This window comes from Rattus rattus, chromosome 2 (genome assembly GCF_011064425.1).
Source record: "Rattus rattus isolate New Zealand chromosome 2, Rrattus_CSIRO_v1, whole genome shotgun sequence".
Classification (NCBI taxonomy): Eukaryota; Metazoa; Chordata; class Mammalia; order Rodentia; family Muridae; genus Rattus; species Rattus rattus.
Window position 1 is genome coordinate 111,304,290 of NC_046155.1, and position 25,062 is coordinate 111,329,351.

Sequence of the window (25,062 nt, forward strand, 5' to 3'; positions counted from 1 at the left end):
ACTTGTGAGGTAGGCAATCTCTGAGTTTGAGGCCAGCCTGGTCAATACAGTGAGTTCCAGGAAAGCCAGGAGACCCTGTCTCCAACCACCCTCTCTGCCTCCCAAAATACCATTAGGAAAAGAAAAAAAAAAAAAAAAAAAAGGAAAGTGTTGTTCACATACTTTAAGTGACAGTTTTCCCGAGTGTGTGGAGTTGCATGACTATAGATGACCAATTCCTTGACACCCAAAGTTTGAATCAGTGCTAATCAAGGAATGGAAAGATCAATAGAAATTCATAGTTCTGGACGTTTTATAGAACCTTATTGCTGACAAAGCTCTCCTGCATGCATTATCAATTTAATCCCAAAATACTACAAAAGCAGCATCGTAGGATCGTCATCCTGATTTTCTGTGCAGAATGTGGAGGTGTAGAGAGGTCATATTGTGAAGCCCAAGTGGATTGATAAAGCTAGCACAGGAATTCAAGCCTAGAGTTCCCCAACACTCAGTGTTTGCAGCTTGTGCTAGTTCATCTTAAGGAAGTTTGCAACAAACCCTAATCCAAGTCATGCAAATGAACTTTGAAGGTTTTTTTCTTTCACTTTGTTTATTTGTTTATTTATTTATTTATTTATTTAATGAATGTATTTTGCCCACATTTGTCGGTGCACGTGTGTTAAGAGAAGAAGGCGCCAGATCCCCTGAGAATGGAGTTGACAGACAGTTGTGAGCCCCTGTGTAGCAGGCAGTGGGACTCCAACCCAGGTCCTCTGGAAGAACAGCCAGTGCTCGTAACTGCTGAGCTTCACCGTTTTTAGCTTCTAGTTTACAGTGTCATAAAATAAACTTCACGGGTGTCATCATCACTGTTAATTAACCATTAAGTAGCTGGCATGACGTTCTCATAAGTTAGCACAGAATTTAAAGAGGCAAAGGAATAATGAGTAGCATTCATGCAGTGATCAGTGTCCCTTTTGTACACCGCTAGGTACTAATCACAATGACAGGAATTACTTTAATCATCACAAAATCCCATATAGCAAAAGCTTGATATTTTCTTTTAATGAAAAGACTGTGAAAATGGTCCAGATGTTCATGTCTTCCTCCATGGACTTGTGCAGTGGGGATTGGGGAGATGGGGCCCTGTATACGGAGGCTCCTTGGAGTCTTCCAGGCAATCTTATTTTAAGCAGGATTGCTAAGAGGGATGCTGACCCAGTGTGTGGAAAACAGAAACTGTGAGAACACAAGGCAGAATCTGCGAATTCACAAGAAAGGCCCCAGCACCTGGCTGGTTTCTCTGTAACCGAAGGACTCTGCTGAATTTTAAACACTATTCAAACAGGAACTGATGTTTTATCTGGTGCACTGAACTCTAAAGTGTAACATTTAAACTCTGCAAAAGAACCAGCCTTGGGAATATATTGTATGACAGAGAGTTTGGCTAATGAAGTTGTTACGCTGTGTCCCTCTGGTTAGGATCAAGGGGCACTGTGCACACAGTGTGTTATGGAGCTGAGAAGTCAGGCTGCAGGGCAGCTGGCTTGACAGTCTGGATGAATCTCTTCCTGGAGCTCTGGGCTAATCAGAGCTCCTCAACATCTCATTTACTCTGCAGACACTGTGAAATGTGGTGGGGAGTGGTAGTTTGACCAGCAGACGTCCTATAATTTAAACCTTAGTATGGTCCCATAAAATAGTCCTCTGGGACACTTATGTGCATATTTTAATGATTAAAAAAAATCCCTTCTTTTAGAATTTTCTTTAAAGTCTTTTATAGGCTATAGCATTCACAAATAACTATACATATTAATCCATGGTAATAATTTGGTTATTATATCAAGTGATAACTACAATAACTCTTGGCTGCCTGCTCTTGAACACAGGTCCATGGAGTACCCCATTAAAATCCTACAAGGCAGCGGCAATTGTTACCCCCGTGAACTTAGTGCCTGAGGCCACACAGCGGCTAGCAGTGCCCAGGGGGACACAAGCCGAGCTGACTATTTTTAAGGCCCTGTGGGCCAAGAGTGGAACCAGAGCTGTACTCATCTGAGTTTCTGGACATTTGCTCATTTTCCAAAGATGTCTAAAAGAAGCTTCAACTCTTAGGGACATTTATAAAAAGAGTAGATGACTTGGGGGAAGGCAGCATTTGTGGAACTGAGTTTCAGCTTCCCAGGTGAACTGGAGGCCACTCATTGCTGGATTTTAAGCACTGAACAAATACAAACCACACTGGTAGCATTGTCTTGGAGGCAGCCTGCAGTGTCTTGGTCTGCCCTGGGTCACAGCTCAGGCATAATCTCTGTCTCTGTCCTCCAGAGGCCTGGCACCATGGACTCAGTGCTGTCTAGCAGAGAGTCCTTTGGAAAGCGTCTCAACAGCGCGCTGGCCTTTCCAAGGTGAGTGTCTTATTCTCTGGGTTGATCCAGTTTGCCTTGCTTATTGGGGCATATTTGTTTCCCAAACTAATTTCTGCTCTTCTCTCCCCTTTCCTGCCTCCATCTCTGTTTCTCTCACCCCCTTTCTTCTTCTCCCTCTTTACCGTCTCTGTATAAGCACGGCCCAGAAGTTTATTGCATATATTTTCTATGCTTAAGTTTTAGAAAGACGAACCCAAGTTATCCTGGCCCTACATGCTGCTCATCTTAGTTTTTGCAACATTTGTAAAACTCTGTTGCTAGGTTTGCTCTGTTTTCTTCCATTGCCTCCACCCTAGCCTTTTCCTTCAGCTCCCAGCAAAATGTCCAGTCTAAGCACTGACTACTATGACCAAACACATTGTATCCTCAAGGATGGTGGGTGTTCTTGAAGGCTGCTGCTGGCAATACTAATTGTAACAGTAGCAATAGTAGCTGCTCAACGATTCGGAAATCTCTCAGTATTATAGTCAGTCTTCATTATAATTGTATAATATACATCTTGCAATTTTCTTCATTTTATAGAGGTGTAAATTAGTTTAATTCTTTTTTTTTTATTTTAAGCAAATGAAATAAAATAGTGCGTTAGTAAGAACATTGAAAGAAGAGCCCTGGAGGCTTGCGTTTTGTTCCTTGTTTGGCTCTTACTCATACACTGTCACTGTGTGTTGTGTTCTCACGTTCGTTTGTTCATTCATTCATTCATTCATTCATTCATTCATTCATTCATTCATTCATAGGCAGGGTTTTACTCTGTAGTCCTGGCCGGCCTAGAACTCACTTTGTAGACCAGGCAGGCTTGGAACTCAGAGAAATCAACCACCTCTACCTCCGGAGTACTGGGATTAAAGGCATGTGCTTGTTGACAGGAGCCTGATAGAGCAGTCTGCTGAGAGGCTCTGCCAGAGTCTTACAAACACAGAGGTGGATGCTTGCAGCCAACCATTCAACTGAGAACAGGGTCCCCAGTGGAGGAGTTAGAGAAAGGACTGAAGTAGCTGAAGGGGTTTGCAACCCCATAAGAACAACAATATCAACCAACCAGACCCCCCAGAGCTCTCAGGGATGAAATCACAGATCCTAAGAGAACACAGGAATGGACCTATGGCTCCATCCGCATAGGTAGCAGAGGCTGGCCTTGTCAGGTATCAGTGGGAGGGAGAAGCCCTTGGTCCTGTCAAGGCTCAATGTCTCAGTGTAGGGGAGGTGGGAGGGAGTGGGTGGGTGGATGGGTGAGGGAGCGCCCTCATTGAAGCAGGGAGAGGGGGTGTGGGATAGCAGGTTTCTGGAGGGGAAACCAGGACATGGGATAACATTTAAAATGCAAATGAAAATGCAATTAAAAAATTAAAGGCATGTGTTACCACTGCCCAGTATGCTCTGACAGTCTTATTCTTTTAAAATATTTATTTTTATTATTTTTAACTCTGTGTGTTTAACACACATGAGTGCTGGTGCCCTTGGAGGCCAGAGGTGTCAGGTTCTCCAAAGGTCGGAGTTACATATAGTTGGGAGTTGCCTAACTTGGGTGCTGGGACTTGAACTTGGGTCCTCTGGCAGAGCAGTTTGAGATCTTAGCCACTGAGCCACGTCTCCAGCCCCTGTGTTTCTAATCTCCATTGCCATACCATTGATCGGCATTCAGATCAGGAGGAAGAAACTTTGATGGCAACAGCCAACTTCATAGAGTAATGTTTTTCTCAAATATTTTATGTCTCTGATCTCCTATTGTGTTTAGATTTGGAACAACCCCTCCCCCTTCCCCCTAGGATTGCTGGTTGACACGTGCTCAGAAGAATCAGAGTGAACTCAGAGATTAGTCTGACCTAGTAGATAAAATGCCCACAGAGCTGGTGAATGTCTAGGCCAGAAAGAAATGGCTACTTTGCTCCTGAAAAATAAACCAATGGAGTCAAAATAATTTTGATTTCATTGTCTGGGAAGCTACATTTATCTGTCCTCTTTGTTTTGCACTGGTTAATTAATTTGTGCATATATCTGTGTGTGGATATGGGCATACCGCTGTGAAATGTGTGCAGGTCAGGGGACAACTTACAGGAGTCGGCTCTTTCATTCCCCATGTGAGCCCCAGGGATTGAACTCGTGCAGGTTCATCAGGCTTGGAGGCAAGTGCCTTTACCCATTGAGCCACCTTATATAAACCTTTTTTGATAGTTTTTTTTCCTTTTTTTCTTTATTAACTTGAGTATTTCTTATTTACATTTCGAATATTATTCCCTTTCCCAGTTTCTGGGCCAACATCCCCCTAGCCCCTCCCCCTCCCCTTCTCGATGGGTGTTCCCCTCCATCCTCCCCTCCTTGACGCCCTCCCCCCAACAATCACGTTCACTGGGGGTTCAGTCTTGGCAGGACCCAGGGCTTCCCCTTCCACTGGTGATCTTACTAGGATATTCATTGCTACCTATGAGGTCAGAGTCCAGGGTCAGTCCATGTTTAGTCTTTGGGTAGTGGCTTAGTCCCTGGAAGCTCTGGTTGCTTGGCATTGTTGTTCTTATGGGGTCTCGAGCCCCTTCAAGCTCTTTCAGTCCTTTCTCTGATTCCTTCAATGGATAGTTTTTTGATTGAAGCATTCCAAGAGGTAATTACAGAATCCTATGTGAGCATATTGAAATGGGGATGAAGAGTTGAATACTCAAAACAAATGGTAGAGTTTATTTCTGTGAAGTTTGGTCCTTGAATTTACTTAAAGGCACACACTCCCACTCCAGTAGGAGTGCCCTGAGCTCACAGCGACACTGAAGAAGCCCTTCAACTGTCCACACCAGCCGGACACCACTTCCCAAACCGTCCCTCTGCAGCTGCTCCTCCTCCTCCTCCTCCTCCTCCTCCCCCTCCTCCTTCTTCTTTTAAGGAAGGGAGAGAATGGGGAAATGGAAGGAGGAAGAAGCAGAGAAATCATTATTGCATGGTACAATAACCAGGCTATGATTTTGTGACTTTAAGCTGACAGGTATCTCTCATGGATGTAAAACAAACAGAAGAACTCAAACTGAAAACAAAGTGGGGTGGAATCTAAATTGAAGTGTTCAAGCAATTTCTTTATATCAAGCTCTTTTGGGGGCCCATGGTACAAGGGTATGAGGTCTTGGCAGACTCAGATTTGGCTTCCAAGAGAGTTCATGCTACATATTTAGCAAGGTGAATATTTCACCCCCTTGAAAGAAGTATGTTTGTTGTGAAATCAGAGAGATGGTGGGTTGTTTCCCAGAATTGAGAGTTCACACAGTCACTCTTGGTTCAGGACCAGGGCAGAGGACAAACATCTTGATTCATTCTTAGGATTGAGCACAAAGAGACGGAGAACAAACCACCCATGGAGGTCTTTGGAGAGGAAGGTGGAGAGAACAGACCAAGGAAGAGCAAGTTGAAAGACCAGTCAGACAAAGAAGAAGGAGCCTGGGGTAGGCCAATGGTTTGTGGGTATAGTCTATTATTCTTAACTCTTACACTCTAGGGAGTGTTGCTTAGCAACTTATATGCAAATATAAGTGAATAAATACCAAGGTAAATAAGGTTAATGTATTAGTTACTTTCCTGGTTGTTATGAAAAAAAAATCTGACAAGAAGCAACAGTAAGGAAGGACAGGTTTATGCTGGCTTATGGTTGGGTTCCAGGTCTCCTGAGAGACCAGTGGGTCACATTGCATCTGGAGTCAGGAAGCAGAGAGTGATGGGAAAGTAGAGCCCGCCTGTAAAACCTCAAGGCTCACCTTCAGTGATTTCTCCCCGCCACACAAGCAATGTCCTATCTTCTTAAAGGCTCCTTAACCTTCTCAAACAGGGTGATCCACTGGGGACCAAGTGTTGAAATACACGAGTCTTTGGGGACCGTCACATTCAAATCACATTCATCAATAGCCACCAATAATACTATTATTATTTCTTATAAACACCTTTTATTCCTGGAACTCTGTACCTTGCTCTAACCCCATAACTTTCAGCCTCTCACACTACTACCTGTTTGGTGGCTGCATCTCCGTTGTTTGACCAGGTCCTGATAAATAGCACAAATGCATGAGGTGGACTCTAGGGCACACCCTGTCTTAATAGGACAAGAGATATTTAAATAAAAGAGCACACCTTACATGAAACCATGTCTTGGTAAAAACCATCAGAATTTATGCGTACTTAGCTACCCATTTAGGTGTTTGAGGTCACTTGTTACTCGCATTTGTTATTTATTTTAGAGATCTCGTCGGCCAAGAAACACCGTGATAGGCAATCTATCTCTCCTGCTAAAGGGACAAGCGTCAGCCCGCTGGACAAGTTTGAGCGAAGTGGGAATGGGGGGAAGATCACCGAAAAGTAATTCATTGACTTTTTTTTCTCTTGCATTTACTAAATACAATTTTGAACTCTCCCACAACACAGGGCCTCTTAATAATTCTTCCATTCCTTTGTTAATTGTTGTTGAGAACATTCTATGCGGGAGGCGATGGGGATTGCAGAGGTGACCAGGGCTGATCATCTAAAGGAAAATCCAGACACATGTGGCAGATGATGCATTATGGGTAAGGGGAATAAATGTTACTCATTTGAGGCAGAAATAGCACAGGGAGCACTCAGCCTGCCTGATTGTTCCCAGAAACGACTTCCCAACTCTACAGGCGTTGCTGATTTCTGGATGCCTAGGCATCATATGACAGATTTATAGTGACGTTAAATGGAATGTGAGTTTGTCACATGGTTCTGACACTCCATTCCTTCTTATTCACCTGTATTTCTGACTTACCTGCTTTTTGCTGTCTCTCTAATGTCTTCTGTGATGATTCTTTGGACAAGGTCTCTATCTTTTAGGTAGGGTTATTCTTTCTACTGCTTAAGTGTATTAGTATCATGTTGTTGATTCTTGGTTCTAAGGTAATTTTTGCTCATCATTGAATTGAGGTTTCTTTATTTTCTTCTGTTAGGTGTCCCAAAGAGACATCTAAGCTGTTCTCTTGTATCTCTAAAGAGTTTCCTTTCTAAGTGTTTGCATTTTTCACCCTTACAGGAGTTCTGATTTTTTTTGAAAAATCCATAGCCATTGTTTTCTAGAATATCGTCATTTCCCATTTCCTTAGTTTTGTAGTTTACCTCCTATGAAATATACAACGGAGTTATATATATCTGGTTTCTGTATCTCGACTTTGAAAATACATTTCCTTTCTTTTACATTTGTGCTGCTTTTAAAGTAGCATTCTTGGTTTTATTTTAAATATAAGTATAGGTTGTTTGTGTCTTATGTATCATATATTTTATTAATATACAGGATGCATTTCCTCTTGCCTTTTTTCTGTTTGTTTTAATTAGAGGACCACTTCAAAGAGTCAGTTCTCTCGCACCATGTTGTTGGCCCTTTGGTTTCTATTTTAATTATTTTCCATGCTTTTCCAGTTTATCCATGCCCACCCCTCTCTCTGAGAGTACTGGTTTAAGAGCAGGTTTATCTCTCACTCCATTGCCTTCTTTCCCTGGTACTGAATTACTTCACGTATTGGGATGCTGGCAGAGACTCTCTTGGTTCTCACATGCTTAAAATGCTCGACCATTTTGCTTTGAGAGTTTGCTCTGTGAAGATGTTCTTTCCCTATGTGTTTTTCTCTGTTACATTGTTAGCATAACATTCAAGTCGTACAGTTAAAACACTGGCAAATATTTATAACATTTAAAGCCATTCTCCTGAGTAATGTTGGAAACCATTCCCACATCCCGTGTGACCTCAGTTCTTGGTTTCTGACAAGAGGCTGGAGCCTGAGGGACACAAGAGAAGGAGATTATGAGGAGGGGATTAGGGTTGTGGTAGGAAGCACTCTGTGCATAGAGGGGAAGCCAAAGTTCCATATCCTATCAGAAGAGTCAGCCACTTGCACCTTGAGCACATCTAGATAACACATCTGCAACGCAGCCGATCCTCAGGACCTCTATTGCTGCTACCCTGGTCCACACCAGTGCCTTTCTTCTGAGTTATTAGAATGATCTCTGTCCTACCATTTTTCACCATCATTTCTTTCTTTTTTCTGTCTTTCTTTCTTTCTTTCTTTCTTTCTTTCTTTCTTTCTTTCTTTCTTTCTTTCTTTCATTTTTTCTAAGAGCTGACGATTTTATTTTCACATTTCACAATATAAGTGAAAACCACACTTTTTTTTTTTTGTATCACTTCTCCCTCCAGCAGCATTCTCTCTGTTAGGAAGGCAAGTTCCTTGTCATGCATCTAGTAACAGTCTTAGCACCAAGATCTCCTGGTGAAGCAACAAGAGTACAAAACGATGGAGCGCTTCTGCTCTTATCTGTCTGGGCGGGTCATGCCAGGCCCTGTGGGCACCATCACAGGGTGGGCGGGAGGTCTCATCGTTGGAGGCCCGGGCATCATGGTTATGTGTCCTCCCATGGGAAGTCTCATCCCAGGAAGCTGTTCCCACAGGCATCATCCCAGGAGGAGGAGGGCCCATCATTGGCATCATGGGAGGGCCTCCCATGTGGGGTGCAGGCATCATGTCAGGCAGAGAAGGACCCGGGAGACTGGGGATGGGATGGGATCGTGGTCCCAGTAGGCAGAGGAGCAGAGGATGGAGCTGGAGGGATCTGTCCTTGTGAAATGAAGACGTCGTTTTGTCAATCAGGCTCTGGGCCTGCTCTTCCATTCATTTGGGGTAATAGTCTTTCACATTCTCTTTGTGTTTCCGACCACTGCAGTGTGTCTTCCTCACAGACAGAATTGTGGGTAAGATACCTATCACAGTCACAGTAAAACTTAGGCTCCACAGGCCGTTGGCTACCCCTTTTGCCATCATTTCTACATTACTTTTCCTGTTGTTGTAATTAAATGTCTGATGAAGGCTGCTTAAGAAAGAGAGGTCTTATTTTGGGTCACAAATCAGTGGTGGGCATATCACAGCCTAGGATCTTTGAACAGCTGTCATAGTCAGAACTAAGCAGAAAGAAATGGACACTGGTGTTCAGCTTGCTTCGTTACTTTCATTCACCTTGGCCATGGAATGGCATCTCTGGGACCAGGGTGGGTCTCACCACCTAGGCTAACCCATTCTAGAAATGCTCTCAGAAACCTGCCTAGAGATTTACCTGTTAGATTACCCTGGATGCTGTCAAGTTGTTATCTGACCAACATTATCCATTCATTTTTCTCAGTGCTGCAGTAAAAATAATCCTGTGTAAGACAGATGATGGCATCTACCACCTAAACCCTCCAGGCTCCCCCACTCTTGTAGCTATCACCCTTCTGCTGGCAACAAGGGTCCTGCTGGTCTCTGACTTGACTTCTCCTGTGCTTCTCATCCTTCACTTGTCTCGCTCCAGCAACACAGAGCCAAAAATGTTCCCACCTCTAGGACTTTGCTCCCATCCGCTCTCCTGAAATATCTTTCTAATTGGCAGCCCACACAGTTCATCTCACTTCCTCTGGCATTTATGCCAATGTTTCCTTCTTGGTAGGGATTTTCTGGGGAAACTGACTTGTGATGTACCACTCCCTTTCTTCAGTGCACAGCCTTTGTTATTATTACCAGCTGGCTATCCCGATCAGTGCTCAAGTCCTTGAGGATAGGGAATTGTGCGTGGGAATTGTGGGTTTCCTTTGCATTACGTTTCCTGTACCTAGAAGAATCACATCGCAAACTGGCACTGTATTTTTGTGAAATGAATCAATTTATCCCCATTTCACAGAAGTTGTAACTGAGGATTTCCAAGATGACTTAGCTTCTTGACATCACCGACCTTGCCAACTTCAAAAAGACCCATCTCTGACATGAAGTACAGAGTTTTAACTTGGATGCATGCAGCCATTCTGAAAGGAACCACTGAGATACCTTTTCTGTATCTTTTTTAAATGACAAGGTCTCTCTATTATACAACTCTGGATGTCCTGCTCAGGTGATATAGATCAGGCTGGCCTTAAACTCACAGAGTTCTATGTCTGTAGATCTGCCTCTGTCCCAGGAGCCACCAGGCCTTTTTTTTTTTTTTTTTTTTAAATCTTATGTTTACACTTGTCTCTAAAATTGTCACTGTCCTGGGGACATAAATCCTTTGCTAAGATCTGGTTCATCCCGAGGGCCTATGTTTGGTTGTTAACACTCATGTCAAATGATGCACAACTCCAATTCCAGAGGATTCAACATTCAATTCTGGCTTTTGTAGGCTCTCGTGTGCACTGCCCCCCCCCCCCCCCAAGGCACATACTAGTTCACATGATTAAAAGAATCTTTAAAATGATCACTGTTCTAGATTGCATTAAACATTAACTTGTGTTCCATTGCTTTTGAAGCTTGTCTTCAGGTGGTCAGAGAAATGACAATGAGAAGCCCAAAACATCTCCTGCCCCAGCTTGCCAGGATCACAATAAAGCAGGACAGGTACAGTGCCTCCAACTGAACAAAGCCCGCCCAGGATCCTCCTCTGACTCTAACTCTCCAAGAGAATTCTGGGAATCACCCTTTCTTAATATAATCTATGGTCACACTCAAGTGTCTGGACTGAGATTTGCCTGTAGTCAAAATCTACTTAAGAGAAAGGGGCTAGCAAATCCCTTCTAATTTTTAGCTCCTCTGAGAGTTCATTATATCATTTTTTAATGAGATTTATGCTGTAAAGCTCCTTTTGCTAATAGTATACTAGATACTATAATTCACCAATATATTACTTTATGAAGCATGCTTCTTGACAAACTCAGTCTTTGGAGAGCTTGTGACGGGAGTAGAGTAAATGAATACCAAAAGAGGAAAATGTACAAATTAATTTGTCCTGAAATTTGAAACTGTAGGAAATGTGCTATGTGTGTTTGCAACGAGCACAACGAAATTTTGCATTGTACTATGGAGATGAGAAGAGGAGGAGAGAGATAGAAGATGAGCGACTCATGCAGCAGTACCAAATTGCGAAGGACCAGGAGGCTTTCTTCAAAAGCCAGGTAGCCTAACACTTCAGCTGGAGAGAGTTTGACGTGGCTCAGCAGGACACCATTTTTAGACTAAATATATGTTTGCACTGTAAAACATTTAATCATTTGTGTGCTGCTGGGCTAAAACTTAGATGGTGTGGTTGGTCAGTTTTATGTCAACTTGATCCAAACTAGAGTCATTTGGGAAAAGCGGCTTTCAATAGAGAAAGTGCCTCTGCATGATTTGCCTGCTGGTAAGTCTACACTGCCTGACTAGTGATTGGTGGAGAAAGTCCAGCAAACCCATGGCAGGACCACCCCTGAGCTGGTGGTCCTGAGTTCTATAAGGCAGACCAGGCAAGCCATGGGGCAGTGTTCCTCTGTGGCCCCTGCTTCAATTCCTTCCTGCCTCGAGTTTCTACTCTGACTTCCCTCAGTGATGGAGTATGACTTGAGAGTTGAACCTAACTGATTTCCTCCCAAGTTGGTCGTAGTGTTTCGTCACAGCAACAGAAACTCCCAACTGTGATAGGCAGTGTCCAAAATTTCACTGGTGAACTTTTTCTGAACGTTGGCCTACACCATGGCTCGTCCTCCTCCTCACACACAGGGCTGAGTTTCATAGTTGAAAACGAGCCAGGCATGGCTGTGCATGCCTTGAATCTTAGGAGGCAGAGGCAGACAGATCGCTGTGCGTCAGAGGCCAGTTCGGTCGACATAGTGAGTTCCAGGCTAGCCAGAGCTGCGTAGTAATACATTGTCTCAAAAGTAAAAGTGAAAATGATGGACTCATATTGCTGATTTTGATTTCTGATAAAATATAAATCTGGCCGATCTTATAACTTTTAAAGTCGTGGTCTATCTCAAAGGGGAGAGGGCACAGAATGGCACCTTAATACTTCACACAGATTTCTGTGGTCTTTGATAATGATGCTGTTAGTGTGTTCTGCACGTGTGGTAAAACTCGTCCATTCCTTTTTAGTATTGTTATAGAGATGATGTCTAGAATCCAAGGATGGGCAATAAGCAAACCCTCACTTAATACCTCATGTCTACAAGTCTTTAAAGACATCAGGAAGTACCATTGTGTTGTAAATAGGTTTCTGTGTCAGTTGGAATACATGACATAGAATTGAAAGACTGGAACATATCACTGATACAGAATTAACTAATATAGAATAAATTTTTTTTGTGATAGGATTTCACTAGGTAGTCCTGGTTGTTCTGGAGTTTGCTCTGTGGAACAGGCTGGCCTCCTCAAACTCATAAAGATCTAGGTACCTTTGCCTTTCAAGTTCTGGGATTAAAGGTAGCAGAATGAAGTGTTCTGAGAATGGTATTTTATGATTAAGTTAAAAAAAACCAAACCCTGTTTTGCAATAGATGAAAAGTATGGCTACTAGAGAGCAGAATCAGAAAAATGCTGCCTATAATCTTGGAGTTGCTGAAGCTATAAGGAGTCACAAGAACGAGAAACCTGATTTTTATGTGAGTCTCTAAAATTTCTATTTATTGCATATAAGTGAAACTAAAAGGAGAGATTTTGTGCATTTTCTGCCAAATCATTTCCTATCAAAGTTTATATCATATGTGATATGTAATGCCTTTTTCTTAGACAATTGGATCTTTATAAATCTCTAATTTTTTAAAAAAAATGTTCTCAGAAGTTTCTGTAATTTCTCCTCGAGGATCTTTCTGTCTCTGGGCGGCTCTCATGTTCCTATCCAGAAGCTGGGCCATGGGATGCTCTGCTGTGCAATGCTTGCTCTCAGAGTTCTGCTAGATGTGTCAGGGTGATATTAAGGCAATGACCATCTCTTTGAATTTCATTAAAATTGAATTTGTTTTAATGACATAACAAATTCTATTGCTAATCCTGCTTCCCCTGTACGACTTTGAGGTCAATATCCTACTACAGCCTGTGCCATTTAAAGTATCTAAGTGGGAAAGTGACTTGTGTAGGTGTTGACGACTTGTCTTCCCAACACTCACAATCACAGTCCGATTTCTACTTGTGGCTACAACTTTTGTTAATTATAGTTGTTTGCCAATCAGGCTCTGGACAGGTGAGGGACAGGATCCTAACACCCAGTCTGATCTACAGAGAACAGAGCAGCATTGACATCATTCGGGGACTGGCTACCGATGAAACCTTTCAGGGACTCTCCCTAGACTTCTGTGGATGTGAACTGGGGTGAGATCTCCAGGGCATCTGAGTGAATTAGGGCTTGAGAAGATCCACTTTAGATGGAGGCCAGCCCCTTGCTTCCCTTCACATCCTCGACCATCGAGTCTGCCTTTGTTTCTGCCTGAATCTATTTTCATACCAGTATTGATACCAGCTGATATTCTCCATAAAGATATACTAAAATGCACTTTGTTCATCACTAGAACATATTAAGCTCCCCTGGACTGGCCATTCTGCTGACATCTCGTAGCACAGGTTCCTTATTCTGATGAGGTCTTGGTAGAGCGGAGGCAGATACTCAAAGAGCTGAGTGTAGCAGCCATGAAAGTCTTTGAAAGGAGCGCCATGTGAGCGAGGAAGGGGGGTCACTTATTCCAGTTTAGGAATCTAGGACTGTTTCCTGCATGCAAAAAACTAGGCAAAGAAGAAAATAAAGGATGAAATTTCCAGGCAAGAGCATCAGGGAGGGAAAGGAAGTGCTGGACTCCTGGCATTTAGACCTATTCTCTGCCTTCCCATAGTAGAAAGTATAGATTACAGTTATGACCCCAATTTGTGCCTCCTTTTAGAAATACTAGGATAGAAGTTCTGACTCTATGTCTTTTCATATGAGTAAGTTGGTTGGACTAGGCCAGTGTCACAGAGTTGAGCTTCTGTCAGGCTGCCATCACCGGGCAGCAGGTTGCACAAACACTCGTGTAGGAGTGATTGATTTCTGGCTTCTTCCTCTCTCCCTCAAGTGCAGTTATCGGCAAGTCCAGTTGCATTCATCTCCCGGGGATAGCCGAAGTTTGTCCAATCTCTTTATCGTCAGTGTCACCATTTTTCCCAAGGACACATGACAGGCAAACTTCTGTCTTGTCTTTTTAATTGTCACCGCCCCCACAGCCAGTTCTTCACACAAAAGCCAAATGATCTTTATAAATTCTTAAAGTACATTACTTTCCTGTTTAAGTCCTCTAACAGTGTCCCACTGAATCCAAGTGAAATCCAGATGGCTATAGATTTTGGATATAGGCCAATATACCCTGTGTTGCTGCCCCACCCCCGTCTCCCTGAGCTTATTTATTTCTGCTTCTTCTTCACTGTGCTTCAGCAACACATCTCTCATCTTCTCTCACTGGAAGGCCCCTGCGTATTTGCAGCTGGGGCAATCATTCCTCTGCATGGAAAAATGTCAGGCAATTTCACCCTGTCCTCAGATTCTTGATAGGATTAGGGCTTCAGAGCACTTATTACAAACTTAAATGGCCAGATGGCACTATCACTGTTTCCTACAGCAAACGCAGCAGACGGGAGCAAAGTCTCTGACCTTTGATCTCGACCATGGGTCAGCAATGCTAGAATGTGTACCCTAGATGTTCAGAAATCTTTCTCTACTTCTGCATCTCATTTTCCTTGTTTCTGTACATAGGGTGCTCTCTTCCTTCCAAATAGATGCCATAATCGCTAACTCAGAAAGGGATTGGGCACTTACCTTATCTCAGCTTTACCATGGAACATGGTCATGTGATAAGTCTATGGGTTATCTAAATACTTGCTGGTTTACATTTTTGGGGGCCAGGCAAATCAAGTAGTACTTTGATTTTAGTTTGTATTGTTTACTTTACTTTCTGGTACGGTACGTGACCACAAGAGAATCGCCTGTGTTTCATTTCAGAAATCCTTCCTCTTTGATAAACGACCTCTTAGTCCTGAGATTAATGCTTTTAAGCAGGAGGAATATTCCCAAAGTCTCCTGAAACAAATGGAAAGCAAACGGGAGAAGGAAATAAAGCAAAGACAAAACAGAGAGTTGATGGATCGCTTGGAGCAAGTGCAGCTCACAGAGGAGTGAGTCGGTCTCATGTACCTGGAAAAACGTTTTGTGTGGAGCTAATTTCTATGTGGGATTGAATAAGCATTCAAAATGCCATTAGTACCTCTGTAGCCAACTGAATAAAACTAACCCAAATAACAGCCAGTACCACAGTGTCATTGCATTAAACAGAGAGAGGCACAATTACTATAGCTATAGACTGGCAATCTTAAAGTACTGTAATTACAGAGCAGCATTTTGTACTGTTTATGATTGCCAGTACTGGTGGTAGGTACAAGAAGGAAAGAAGGAAGGAAGGAATACATCTTGAGCAGGTGTCATTGCCAACTGTGAGATGCTCAAGTGACCCCATGACAAAGCTTAGACCTTATTATAAGACTGTAGCATGCTCCATAAAATCTGGGGTGACCCTAGAACCAGGAACTGGGAAGTAGTGTCACAACATACACACACACACACACACACACACACACACACACACACACACACACACACACACAAGGATGCAGGTGACCTTAGAACCAGGGACTAGGGAGTAGTGTGGAGTGGTTTTCCCTCTGCTTATGTCAAGTTTCATAGTTGGTATCACTTTGACTCCACCTTGAACTCGGAGACTATTAGCCTCAATTCCGGATGTTCAGGAAGGAGACTCTCATTGTTTAGGTTGTACTGTCTGATGCCAAGGGTAGCCAGGGCCATAGAATTCATATCTACCTTAGGGGGCTCCTACTTTCGCTGCTGAAGCCCAGATAGTAATTGTGTAGCATGAGCAGAGACTGCTACCATAAACAATAAGTAGTGTAGCATGAGCAGAGACTGCTACCATAAACAATAAGTTGGTTTCTGTGCCCAAAAGGATATTCTCCTTTAAAATAAATCTGCTCTATTACACCAATTTTATGGATCGTAAAGTTCTTTGGCAAATTTCCTATGATGACTGTAATTTCTAATAGGGTAGATTACTTTTCTTAAAGAAGAATCGTATACTGAATCTGCTTATAGAAAGTATAGTCATGTCCTTGTCTAGATTTTAAGAAAGGATTTGTGAGTACATGTGGGGTGGGGAGAGTATCTACCATATTCCTCCCATCTGGACATGATCTATCATCTTATACTTGTCCTGTCTGTCCTTTGTGAAACACATGTCCGAGAGCCTGTGGACTTGAATAACTTTTTACTTACAATTAGAGCTCTCCAAATGAAAGATGAATTTTTTGAGTACCATGTGCATGTTCCTATTAATACCGAACATGTTTTGATAATGCCAACTTGTGTTGCTGTACTGTATGCAACATGTATGTAAAATGTGTGTAAATGTAGAGTGTGTAAAATGGCTCTCATCTTCTCTGCTTCTTAACCACCAGACTCGCTGCACAAAGAGCTCAATATCTAAAAGAGAAGATGGAAGAAACACAGTACTACAAGAGAGCTCTGGATGCGCAGGTAGGGAGACAGGGATCGATATTCTAAGATTATGCACCACACCAACACTAGTCTACAAGCAAGCACGTTATGCTGTAAACACACACGCATGCCGTATGTTCGGTAGGGTCTGAGGCCCTTCTCCATTCCCATAAACCTTGCTGTTGGTATTTTGTTAGGTTGTAGAACTGTCCATTATGTGTTGCTCATTTCAGGTAAAGAACAAACCCACCCCGCTGCCCATGTTTGAGCCCGACTCTGCTGAGCCCATCTTTGGTAAGAACGAGGGAGAAATGGAGATGGAAAAGCGAAAGCGAGAGCAGAGTTGCATGAAGCATCAGATGGAGGCAGCCGCCAACCTCAAGAGGAACACCATCCTGAACCAGCTGGTGGACCAGAGGCGAGATCTGCAGATGCTTCAGAGGACGAAGAGAGAGTAAGGGCTGGGTCTGCCTCCATTGCCTTCCCTCCCTCTCCCCTCCCCTTCCTCCCCACTCCCCTCTCCTCCTTCTCCTCTCCCCTCCCATTCCTCTCCCCTCCCCTTCCTCTCCCCTCCCATTCTCCTTCCACTCCCCTCCCCCACTCCCCTCCTTCTCCTTTCCCCTCCCACTCTCCTTCCACTCCCCTCCCCCACTCCCCTCCCCTTCCTCTCCCCTCCCGCCCTTCTCCCCTCCCCTCCCACTTCCTCCCTCCCTGCATCCCCCCCTTCTTTCTTTGTAACAATAGCAGAGTAACATATTGGTAACATATTGAGGAGTTATGCTAGTCTAAATTTGTTATACATCTCACTTCTTTTTATCCTTATAATTCATCCAATGAAAAGAACATTACTAAGAAGAAAAAAATTAGCCTTCTCCCGATCTCCACCTCTTAAGTTCCCCCTCATTTCTTTTTATATCACATTATAGTGACAGCAAATTCCCCTCCTCCTCCCTTTCTTTTTCCAGTTTTTTGAGACAAGGTTTCTCTGTGCACCATGGCTGTCTTGGAACTTGCCTTATAGACCAGACTGGCCCGGAACTCTGAGATCTGTCTGCCTCTGCCTTCTTAGTGCTGGGACTAAATGTGTGTGCCAACGAGCACAGCAGCAGCATAACATTTAAACAATTGTAACATCATCGCTACTCATTGGCTGTACTAACTGTGTCCATGCGGTCACACTCAAGTAGATGGGTTCTTCCTCAGTTCCCAGTATACTCTGCTCCCATTGTGGAGTTAGAGGATGGGCAAAGACGTTCTGTCTCAGTGTCTGCATCTCTAAGCTCAAGCATCAGACACTTAGTTTCTTAGAGTGTCCAGTTGGTCATGTAACTGGTGAGACATTTTTAAAGGTCTCACTAGCTTTCAGTCACATAGCATTTTCTTGTTTCCTTCCTAGTCTTCCATCATCCATTTCCTAATTCCTACCTCCCCACAGATTGCCATGGGAAACTAGTTTTTTCTTTGTAAATGTTCATTAATTCTTATATCTTTGATTAGCCAGAATTATCGAGGTTCTTGGGAGCTCCAAAAAACGCTTTGGCCAAGAAATCCACTCCCTTTAGAAGATAGTATACTTACAAGAAATCATATTATTAAATTTTTATAAATATTAGAAATGGTCCAAATAGGATAGGGAAAGTTGTGTTATATTCTGTGCCAGGTTGGCTAGACATGAGCTGAGTAGCGGGTTGGAGATGACACACTGATAAGAGTGGATTTGGGGTTGGGGATTTAGTGCGCCAAGGCCCTGGGTTCGGTCCCCAGCTCCGAAAAAAAAAAAGAAAAGAAAAAAAAAAAAAAAAAAAAAAAAGAAAAGTGGGTTTGAATGTTGGTAGGGAGGGTGTGGGAGTAGTAAAAGTGTGAGGTTTATTCTGTGAGAATCATAATCTGCCTTATGTGTTTCCCTATTTTATAAAAAACAAGGAGTTGTGTCTAACATGTACAGGGATAAAAGCCCTGTGTTCATATGTATCAAATTTCTAAAATTTTGACATATTTCATATTCAGTGATAGGCGCTATTGTCCCAAGCCTGGCAGGCACACCCTGTCTACATAGGCTGTCACGACCCCTTCTTTGAACTCTGACTTCTGCTTCTCACTTGGGTTTCTAGACACCACTTTACAAATGCATCCTGGTTGATTGGCATGTTTTTGTCATTGTATTAATTGTGTGATAAAGGTCAGGCTACATACTTTTGAGGGCACTTTTTTTTGTTCTAGGGCTAATACAGGTATCTATATCTTGTTGGTCCAGAATTAAATAATTCCTGCAAATAGCTTAGCATAGGGCTTGTCACAGAGTCAATAAGGGGAGTTACCGCTATTACAAAGCAAGAAAACTTGTGTGTGTGTGTGTGTGTGTGTGTGTGTGCATGTTGTGTGTGCATGTGTTGTGGTGTGTGTGTGTGTACTGTATGCATGTGTGTATGTGGGTTTGCTCTGTGGTGTTTTGTGTGTGTGTGTGCGTGTGTGTGTGTGTGTGTGTGTGTGTGTGTGCACGCGCGCCCATAGAGGAATTTTAATCCAGCAACACAGTTGCTCTGGTAAGAGATCACATCCAAAGACCTTCTAGGTCTATGTGATCTGTCTGGAATGCAGACGTGCACTTGGTTCACACCTTTAATTCCAAACAATGAAAGTAAGGTTAGTTATAGAAGGAAGCAGCCATGTTTGAAAGTGACATCTAATTGAAGGGCAGACAAAGTGATGAATCTGAGAAAGATTTGACAAAATGAATCAGAGATAGGATATGCCGGGCTCTCATGAGAACAGCAGAGGAAGAGAGGTGACTTAAGAGAGCGGCACAGAGAGTGAGGGAGGAGGCAGTTTTACCACACAGTTTTACAGAGTCAGGTTGCAGGTGAAGACAGAAGGAGCCAGAGAATGAGAAGGAGTCAGAAGATTGGAACAGATTTCTAAAGTTATATGAGACCAGGCAGAGCAATTCAGTCACAAGTGGAGAGGAAGTCAAATGAAATCAGTCAGCTTGGACGGGAGTTTGAGCCAGAACAACTGCATTGAACCAGAGTTCATAAAGGACTTGAATGATGAGCTTACTCAGCAGAAAGCCTTGAGATGACAATTACATCTGGTGAATAAAAGCACATTTACATCTGGTGCCTGATTACTTTTATATGTGTGTGTGTGCTGATCTTTTGCAGGGCTATAAGTTGGTATATAATTCTACTCTATATCAGCTTAAGTGGATAATCTTTAAAATACTTGTTTAATATTTGTGTATGAATGTATATATGTATGTATGCATATATATGTACGTTTGTATGTATATGTGTGTGTGTGTGTGTGTATGCATGCCACTGTATGTGAGGATCAGAGGGCAATTTTTAAGAGTGAATTCTTTCCTTCCACTATGTGAAAATGAGTTCTCTTCTGCCAGAGATCAAACCCAGGACATCAGATTTGGCAACAAAGAGCCTTTATCTGCTGAACCATCGTGCTGGATAGTTTTATGTCAACTTGACACTAGTTAAAGTCATCTAAGAGGGAACCTTAATTTAAAAAGTGCCTTTACAAAATCAGGCTGAAGGCAAGTCTGTAGGGCATTTTTATAATTAGTGATGGGGAGAGACGAGGCCATTGTGGGTGGTGTCATTCCTAAGCTGGTGGTCCTGGGTTCTATGAGAAAGCAGGCTAAGCAAGCCACGAGTAGCAAGCCAGTTAGCAGCATTCCCCCATGGCCTCTGCATCAGCTCCTGCCTCCAGATTCTTTTCTGGCTTGAGTGTCTGTCCTGACTTCCTTCAATGATGAACAGTGATATGGAAATGTAAGCCAAAAAAACCCTTTCCACCATAACTTACTTTTGGTCTTGTTTCATCACACGAATAAAAACCCCAACTAAGGCATCCATCTCACTGGCCTTTCAATGAGGTGCACTCTGTTGGACTGACTCCCCATGGATCTATTGATTTTAGCATATAAAAAAACAAGTGAACCTAAATATTTTACCTAGAGTAGCAGTGATAAAACCTTTATTAAACTGAACAAAGAACTGGCAGCAGAAAAGGCTTCAGTAGCTGCTACACTGGTGCAAGGGGGAGAAGTGGCGGTGTGGTTACTGGGTAGGTAGCCCCCAAAGTGCTACATGGTGAAGACACTGCTCTGCTCTGTAGCAGTGGTGGAGCCAATGCTGCTGCTCTGAGGCTTTCCCAAGTCTTAGCGTCTGCCATGATTCTGTGAGGGTATGGAATTTACTCTTTATTTATTTAACCCAAGCTTGCTATCTTGTTTTCAACAGAGTCTGTGGTTTAGAAATCACCGGATTGGCTGCTTAAAGACAAAGGTTGTAACCTGCCAATTCTAAAAGGTTTTGCAGGTATTTTAATGGTAGGAGGAGAGACAGTGATAGCTTAGAAGATTGTTAGAACACTGCCAAGCCTGGGAGAAGACATAGCTTTCCTAACGGTTTTTAAAAATTCTTAAAAAGCAAAGACTGCGGAGTTGTAATCGACCGATAATGTACTGTATGTGAACACATGTGGATGGGTTTTGGTTCAGGTTTGCATTCGCCCGTGAGCACAGCACTCAGTCTTCGTAACTGCCCAAATTTATTACCCACACGCAGGGTTTTCTTTTGCCCCTTTGTAACTTTTTCCAACTCTGCCTCATCAAAAAAAAAAAAAAATCATCCTTGGGGCTGGAGAGATGGCTCAGAGGTTAAGAGCTCTGGCTGTTTTTCCAGAGGTCCTGAGTTTAATTCCCAGCCACCACATGGTGGCTCATAACCATCTATAATGAGATGTGGCGCCCTCTTCTGGCCTGCAGGCATATGTCTAGGCAGAATGCTGTATGCATAATAAATGAAACAAATCTAAAAAAAAAAAAAAAAATGCTGCATGGCTTCTTTAAAAAAAGTAAAAAAAAAAAAAAAAAAAAAAAAAAAAATCCTTAAGTAACCCTGAGCTGCTTTCTGCTGTTCTTCGCTAAATTTGCGTTTCTTTGGGTTTTGTATAAATGGAATCAAACAGTAAGAATATATGTTCCTCTGGTTTGTTTCAGTCAGTGGTGACTTTGAGAGCCATCATGTTGGATGTAACAGTAGTTCTGCCCCCCGCCCCATTAAGCATATGGGAAGACATTTATGGGGAAAGTAGATCTCTGTCTAAGGTTGCCAATCTGTGACGGGCATGGCATGTTGGGTCTATTTTATCATCGAGTCTTCCTGCCACATGATAGTAATTAGCTTCCTGCTTGCTTGGTGAAAGGTGGTTTTAGGGGAAAGCAACCTAGTTGAAGAGAGCACTTGCTGATTTTTGTCAGAGGGTCCCGACACCTAGTGCTGGTTGTCCCTTTTACACAAAGCCTGCCGGAGTAGTCTGAGTCAGTGGTCACACTTAATGACGCTCCCCTCAGACTCCAGTGACAGCTGCTGGCAAAAGTTTCATTTTGGCAAACATAGATTCACGTGACTGATTTGAAGCAGACTTGGAGGATTTGCAGCAGCAGTGATGGGCGTGTGGAGAGCGGTGATGGAAACACAGGCATTGAACTGCAGTCTCCGCTTGAGACACGCCCTTCATCAAGCAGGCCCCTCCTCCCCAGTTTTTGTCCCTCAATGCTGGATAGTCTCTTCCCTTTCTCTCGCTTCCAAGCCACTTCTTTACCACTTCTTTTTTCTGCACTTTCATGTATGGCTTTCTACTTTGGGTCATAAAATGACTGGAGCATCCTAGTGTGACAGTGCACTCTAATTCCAGCACCGTGGAGGCTGAGGCAGGAAGATCGAGAGTTTAAAGCCACCTTGAGCTACACACAGAGACCTTTTCTCAAAAGGGGGAAAAAACCCAAATGCCTGTAGCTGCTTGTAGGTTGATTACTGACAGCCAAGAGGCTGGGAAGAAGCATGCGGTACAGAAAAATCCACTTGGGACAAATCTTCAGATGAGTTCAAGGACATTAATGGCTTTGGAAGCTGACATTGTTAATTGGAACAGGACTTAGATCCTGGTAATTTAAACCAGGATAGAAGATGAAAGATGCTAGAACCAGTCATGATTTGAGAATTGGCAGGTTCACCACGTTTTTACAGCATCTAAGTCTTCTGCGTATTTCAAAGACTCACAAACAAGACCAGAATGCATTCCGTCTAACTTAACAAAAGAGTCAGGGCTCCCAAGGTCAGCACAGCTCCTTCCCAGCATTATGAATGGAGTCAGACTGTTCTTTCCCCTCCAGGCACTTGGCAGACAGAGCTGCTGAGGTGGATCGAGTGAACAGACTCAACCAGTGCTTGCAAGAAGATTGGGACAGGAGCCTGGCCATGAAGAAGCAGCGGGACTTGGAGGAAAAGGCCTTTGAGCGGTAAGACCTAATGGGAACCAGATGGCTTTTGCTCGCAAGAAACTTCCTTGTAAGTCAGCTCCATGTTTACTCCCCCCGGACAGTGGTTCTCAGTTCTGAACTGACTCTTCAGTACAGCTCCTTATGTTGTGGTGGCCCCCAACCAGAAAATTATCTTGTTGCTACTTCATAACCGTAATTTTGCTACTGTCGTGAATGAATGAATGAATGAATGTGATATGTAAGAGATCTAATACATGACTGCCCCCCCTCAAGGGTTCTTGATCCACAGCATGAGAAGCTATTCTAGTCTAACTCTACAAAATTTTGTGGGGCAAATAAATGTGCTGAGTAAGAGATGCTGCTGCAGTTGATTCAAAATGTTTTTTTATTGGCAAAAGTGTGGACAGTTCTGTGTTGTATGTTAAGTTTTTACTGACCATGCCCTGATCTTTGCTTTTGCTTTGGTGATCACTTTGTGGAGCATTTCAATTCTCTTTGGAGAAAGCTACTTAGAAGCAGGGTGCCTTTCCCTGCTGAACACTTCCATGCCTTATGGAGTTTATTATTGTTTGTTTTGAGATGGGGTATTGCTATGTGGCCCTTGCTGGACTGGAACTTGCTATATAGACCAGACCGGCCTCAAACTCACAGAGACTCATTAGCCTCTGCCTCCTGAGTGCTTGGACTGAAGGTGTGTACCGCCGTGTCTGGCCTTTATGGAGAGGTTTTAAGAGCAGAGTCAAGGAAAGATCGATGGGAGATGAACCACACACGGGACAGCCAGGCCTCTCTCCAGCTGTATACTTACAGTTCAAATGATTAGCATTAACTTTGGAAAGGCTGCTAATGTTAGTCATATTTTTAAACTTGCAAACTGTGAAAGTAAATATCTGCCTGATGAAGCTAGCCCAGGAGTTTAGAGGTAAAAAGAAAAAAAAAAAAGATGGGGAAATATATACTTTGAAACAATAGTAATCCTTCAGAAATTTATGGTAAGACTTTCTAAAATGAAAAAGATTTCATTAGTGTTAAAAATCCAATGAAATAAATCTAGCCAATAATATCAGATTATCAGGACCAAACACAATAAAAAACAGTTAAATAGTTACTTTCAACTACCATTTTAGATTTTATTTTTTACACGTGTGTGTATGTGTGTGTGTGTGTGTGTGTGTGTGTGTGTGTGTGTGTGTGTGTGTGTGTGTGTGTGTGTGTGTATGTGTGTGTGTGTGTGTGTGTGTGTGTGTGTGTGTGTGTGTGTGTGTGTGTACCTGAGGAGACCAGAAGAGGGCGTCAGATCCTCTGGAGTTGGAGTTACAGCAACTCTTGGAACCAAACCCAGGTCCTCTGGAAGAGTAGCAAACACTACTCTCCTGCCCTGACTTAAAAATATTTTATAGATAATATATATATGTATATGTGTGTGTATGTATATATATGCATGCATCACTTGTTTTCCTGGCACCTAAGGAGGTCAGAAGTTGTAGAATGTCCTGGTCACCTGGTGACCTCAACGTCTGCGTTCCTCTCCCCAGGGCTTCCGACAAGCTGTTTCTCCTGGACCAGTGCGAGAAGTATCGGCGCTGCAGGCAGTGCCAGAGGCGCACCTCCAACACGGGCGAGAGCAACGTGTGGCCCCTGAATAAGTTCCTGCAGGGCTCACGATTGCTCGTGTAGAACTCAAAGTTTGAACCATGTTTCCCGAGGAACATTTATTTGGAGTTGTTGAATATTTAGCGTGTGTACATTTGTACCTCAGAGGAAAAAAAAAGATTGAGTACTTTCTAACCCTTTCTTGAATTCATGTCGACTAATTATTTCCTGTGTGTCCCGTGTTACTCTCACCCCTGCGTTTTTATTCCTTGAACTTCGCTCTGACAGCAGTGAAGGTGTTGGAGTAATTCTTAGCCTAGACCCCATTGCTATAGCGGTTGTGAATGGGACCCAACTTCCCATTGGTGGGCTGTTGACCCAGCTTTCTTTTAGAAACTTCATATTTTCCCATCCATAAAGGACATATTATAATAAATATTTTCTAAATGCTGGCTA

The 25,062-nt window shown here is 43.0% G+C and overlaps 1 protein-coding gene and 1 pseudogene across 2 annotated transcripts in view; one reads left to right on the forward strand and one right to left on the reverse strand.

Moving 5' to 3' along the window:
- The window catches only part of Ccdc81 (coiled-coil domain containing 81), a 42,325-nt gene extending 17,263 nt beyond the window's left edge, over nt 1-25,062 (forward strand). The window contains exons 4-16 of one of the 2 annotated variants that reach the window (XM_032893256.1): nt 2,308-2,387; nt 5,706-5,827; nt 6,614-6,731; nt 7,918-7,928; nt 9,496-9,515; nt 10,709-10,777; nt 11,185-11,331; nt 12,685-12,789; nt 15,150-15,322; nt 16,673-16,751; nt 16,946-17,166; nt 22,906-23,031; nt 24,549-25,062. In XM_032893256.1, coding sequence (XP_032749147.1) covers nt 2,308-2,387; nt 5,706-5,827; nt 6,614-6,731; nt 7,918-7,928; nt 9,496-9,515; nt 10,709-10,777; nt 11,185-11,331; nt 12,685-12,789; nt 15,150-15,322; nt 16,673-16,751; nt 16,946-17,166; nt 22,906-23,031; nt 24,549-24,690 — 1,413 coding nt within the window. In that variant the 3' untranslated portion in view covers nt 24,691-25,062. Of the gene's footprint in view, nt 1-2,307; nt 2,388-5,705; nt 5,828-6,613; nt 6,732-7,917; nt 7,929-9,495; nt 9,516-10,689; nt 10,778-11,184; nt 11,332-12,684; nt 12,790-15,149; nt 15,323-16,672; nt 16,752-16,945; nt 17,167-22,905; nt 23,032-24,548 lie in introns of both variants that reach the window. The other variant, XM_032893257.1, reaches the window with a different exon arrangement.
- LOC116894741 lies at nt 8,692-9,400 on the reverse strand (annotated as a pseudogene).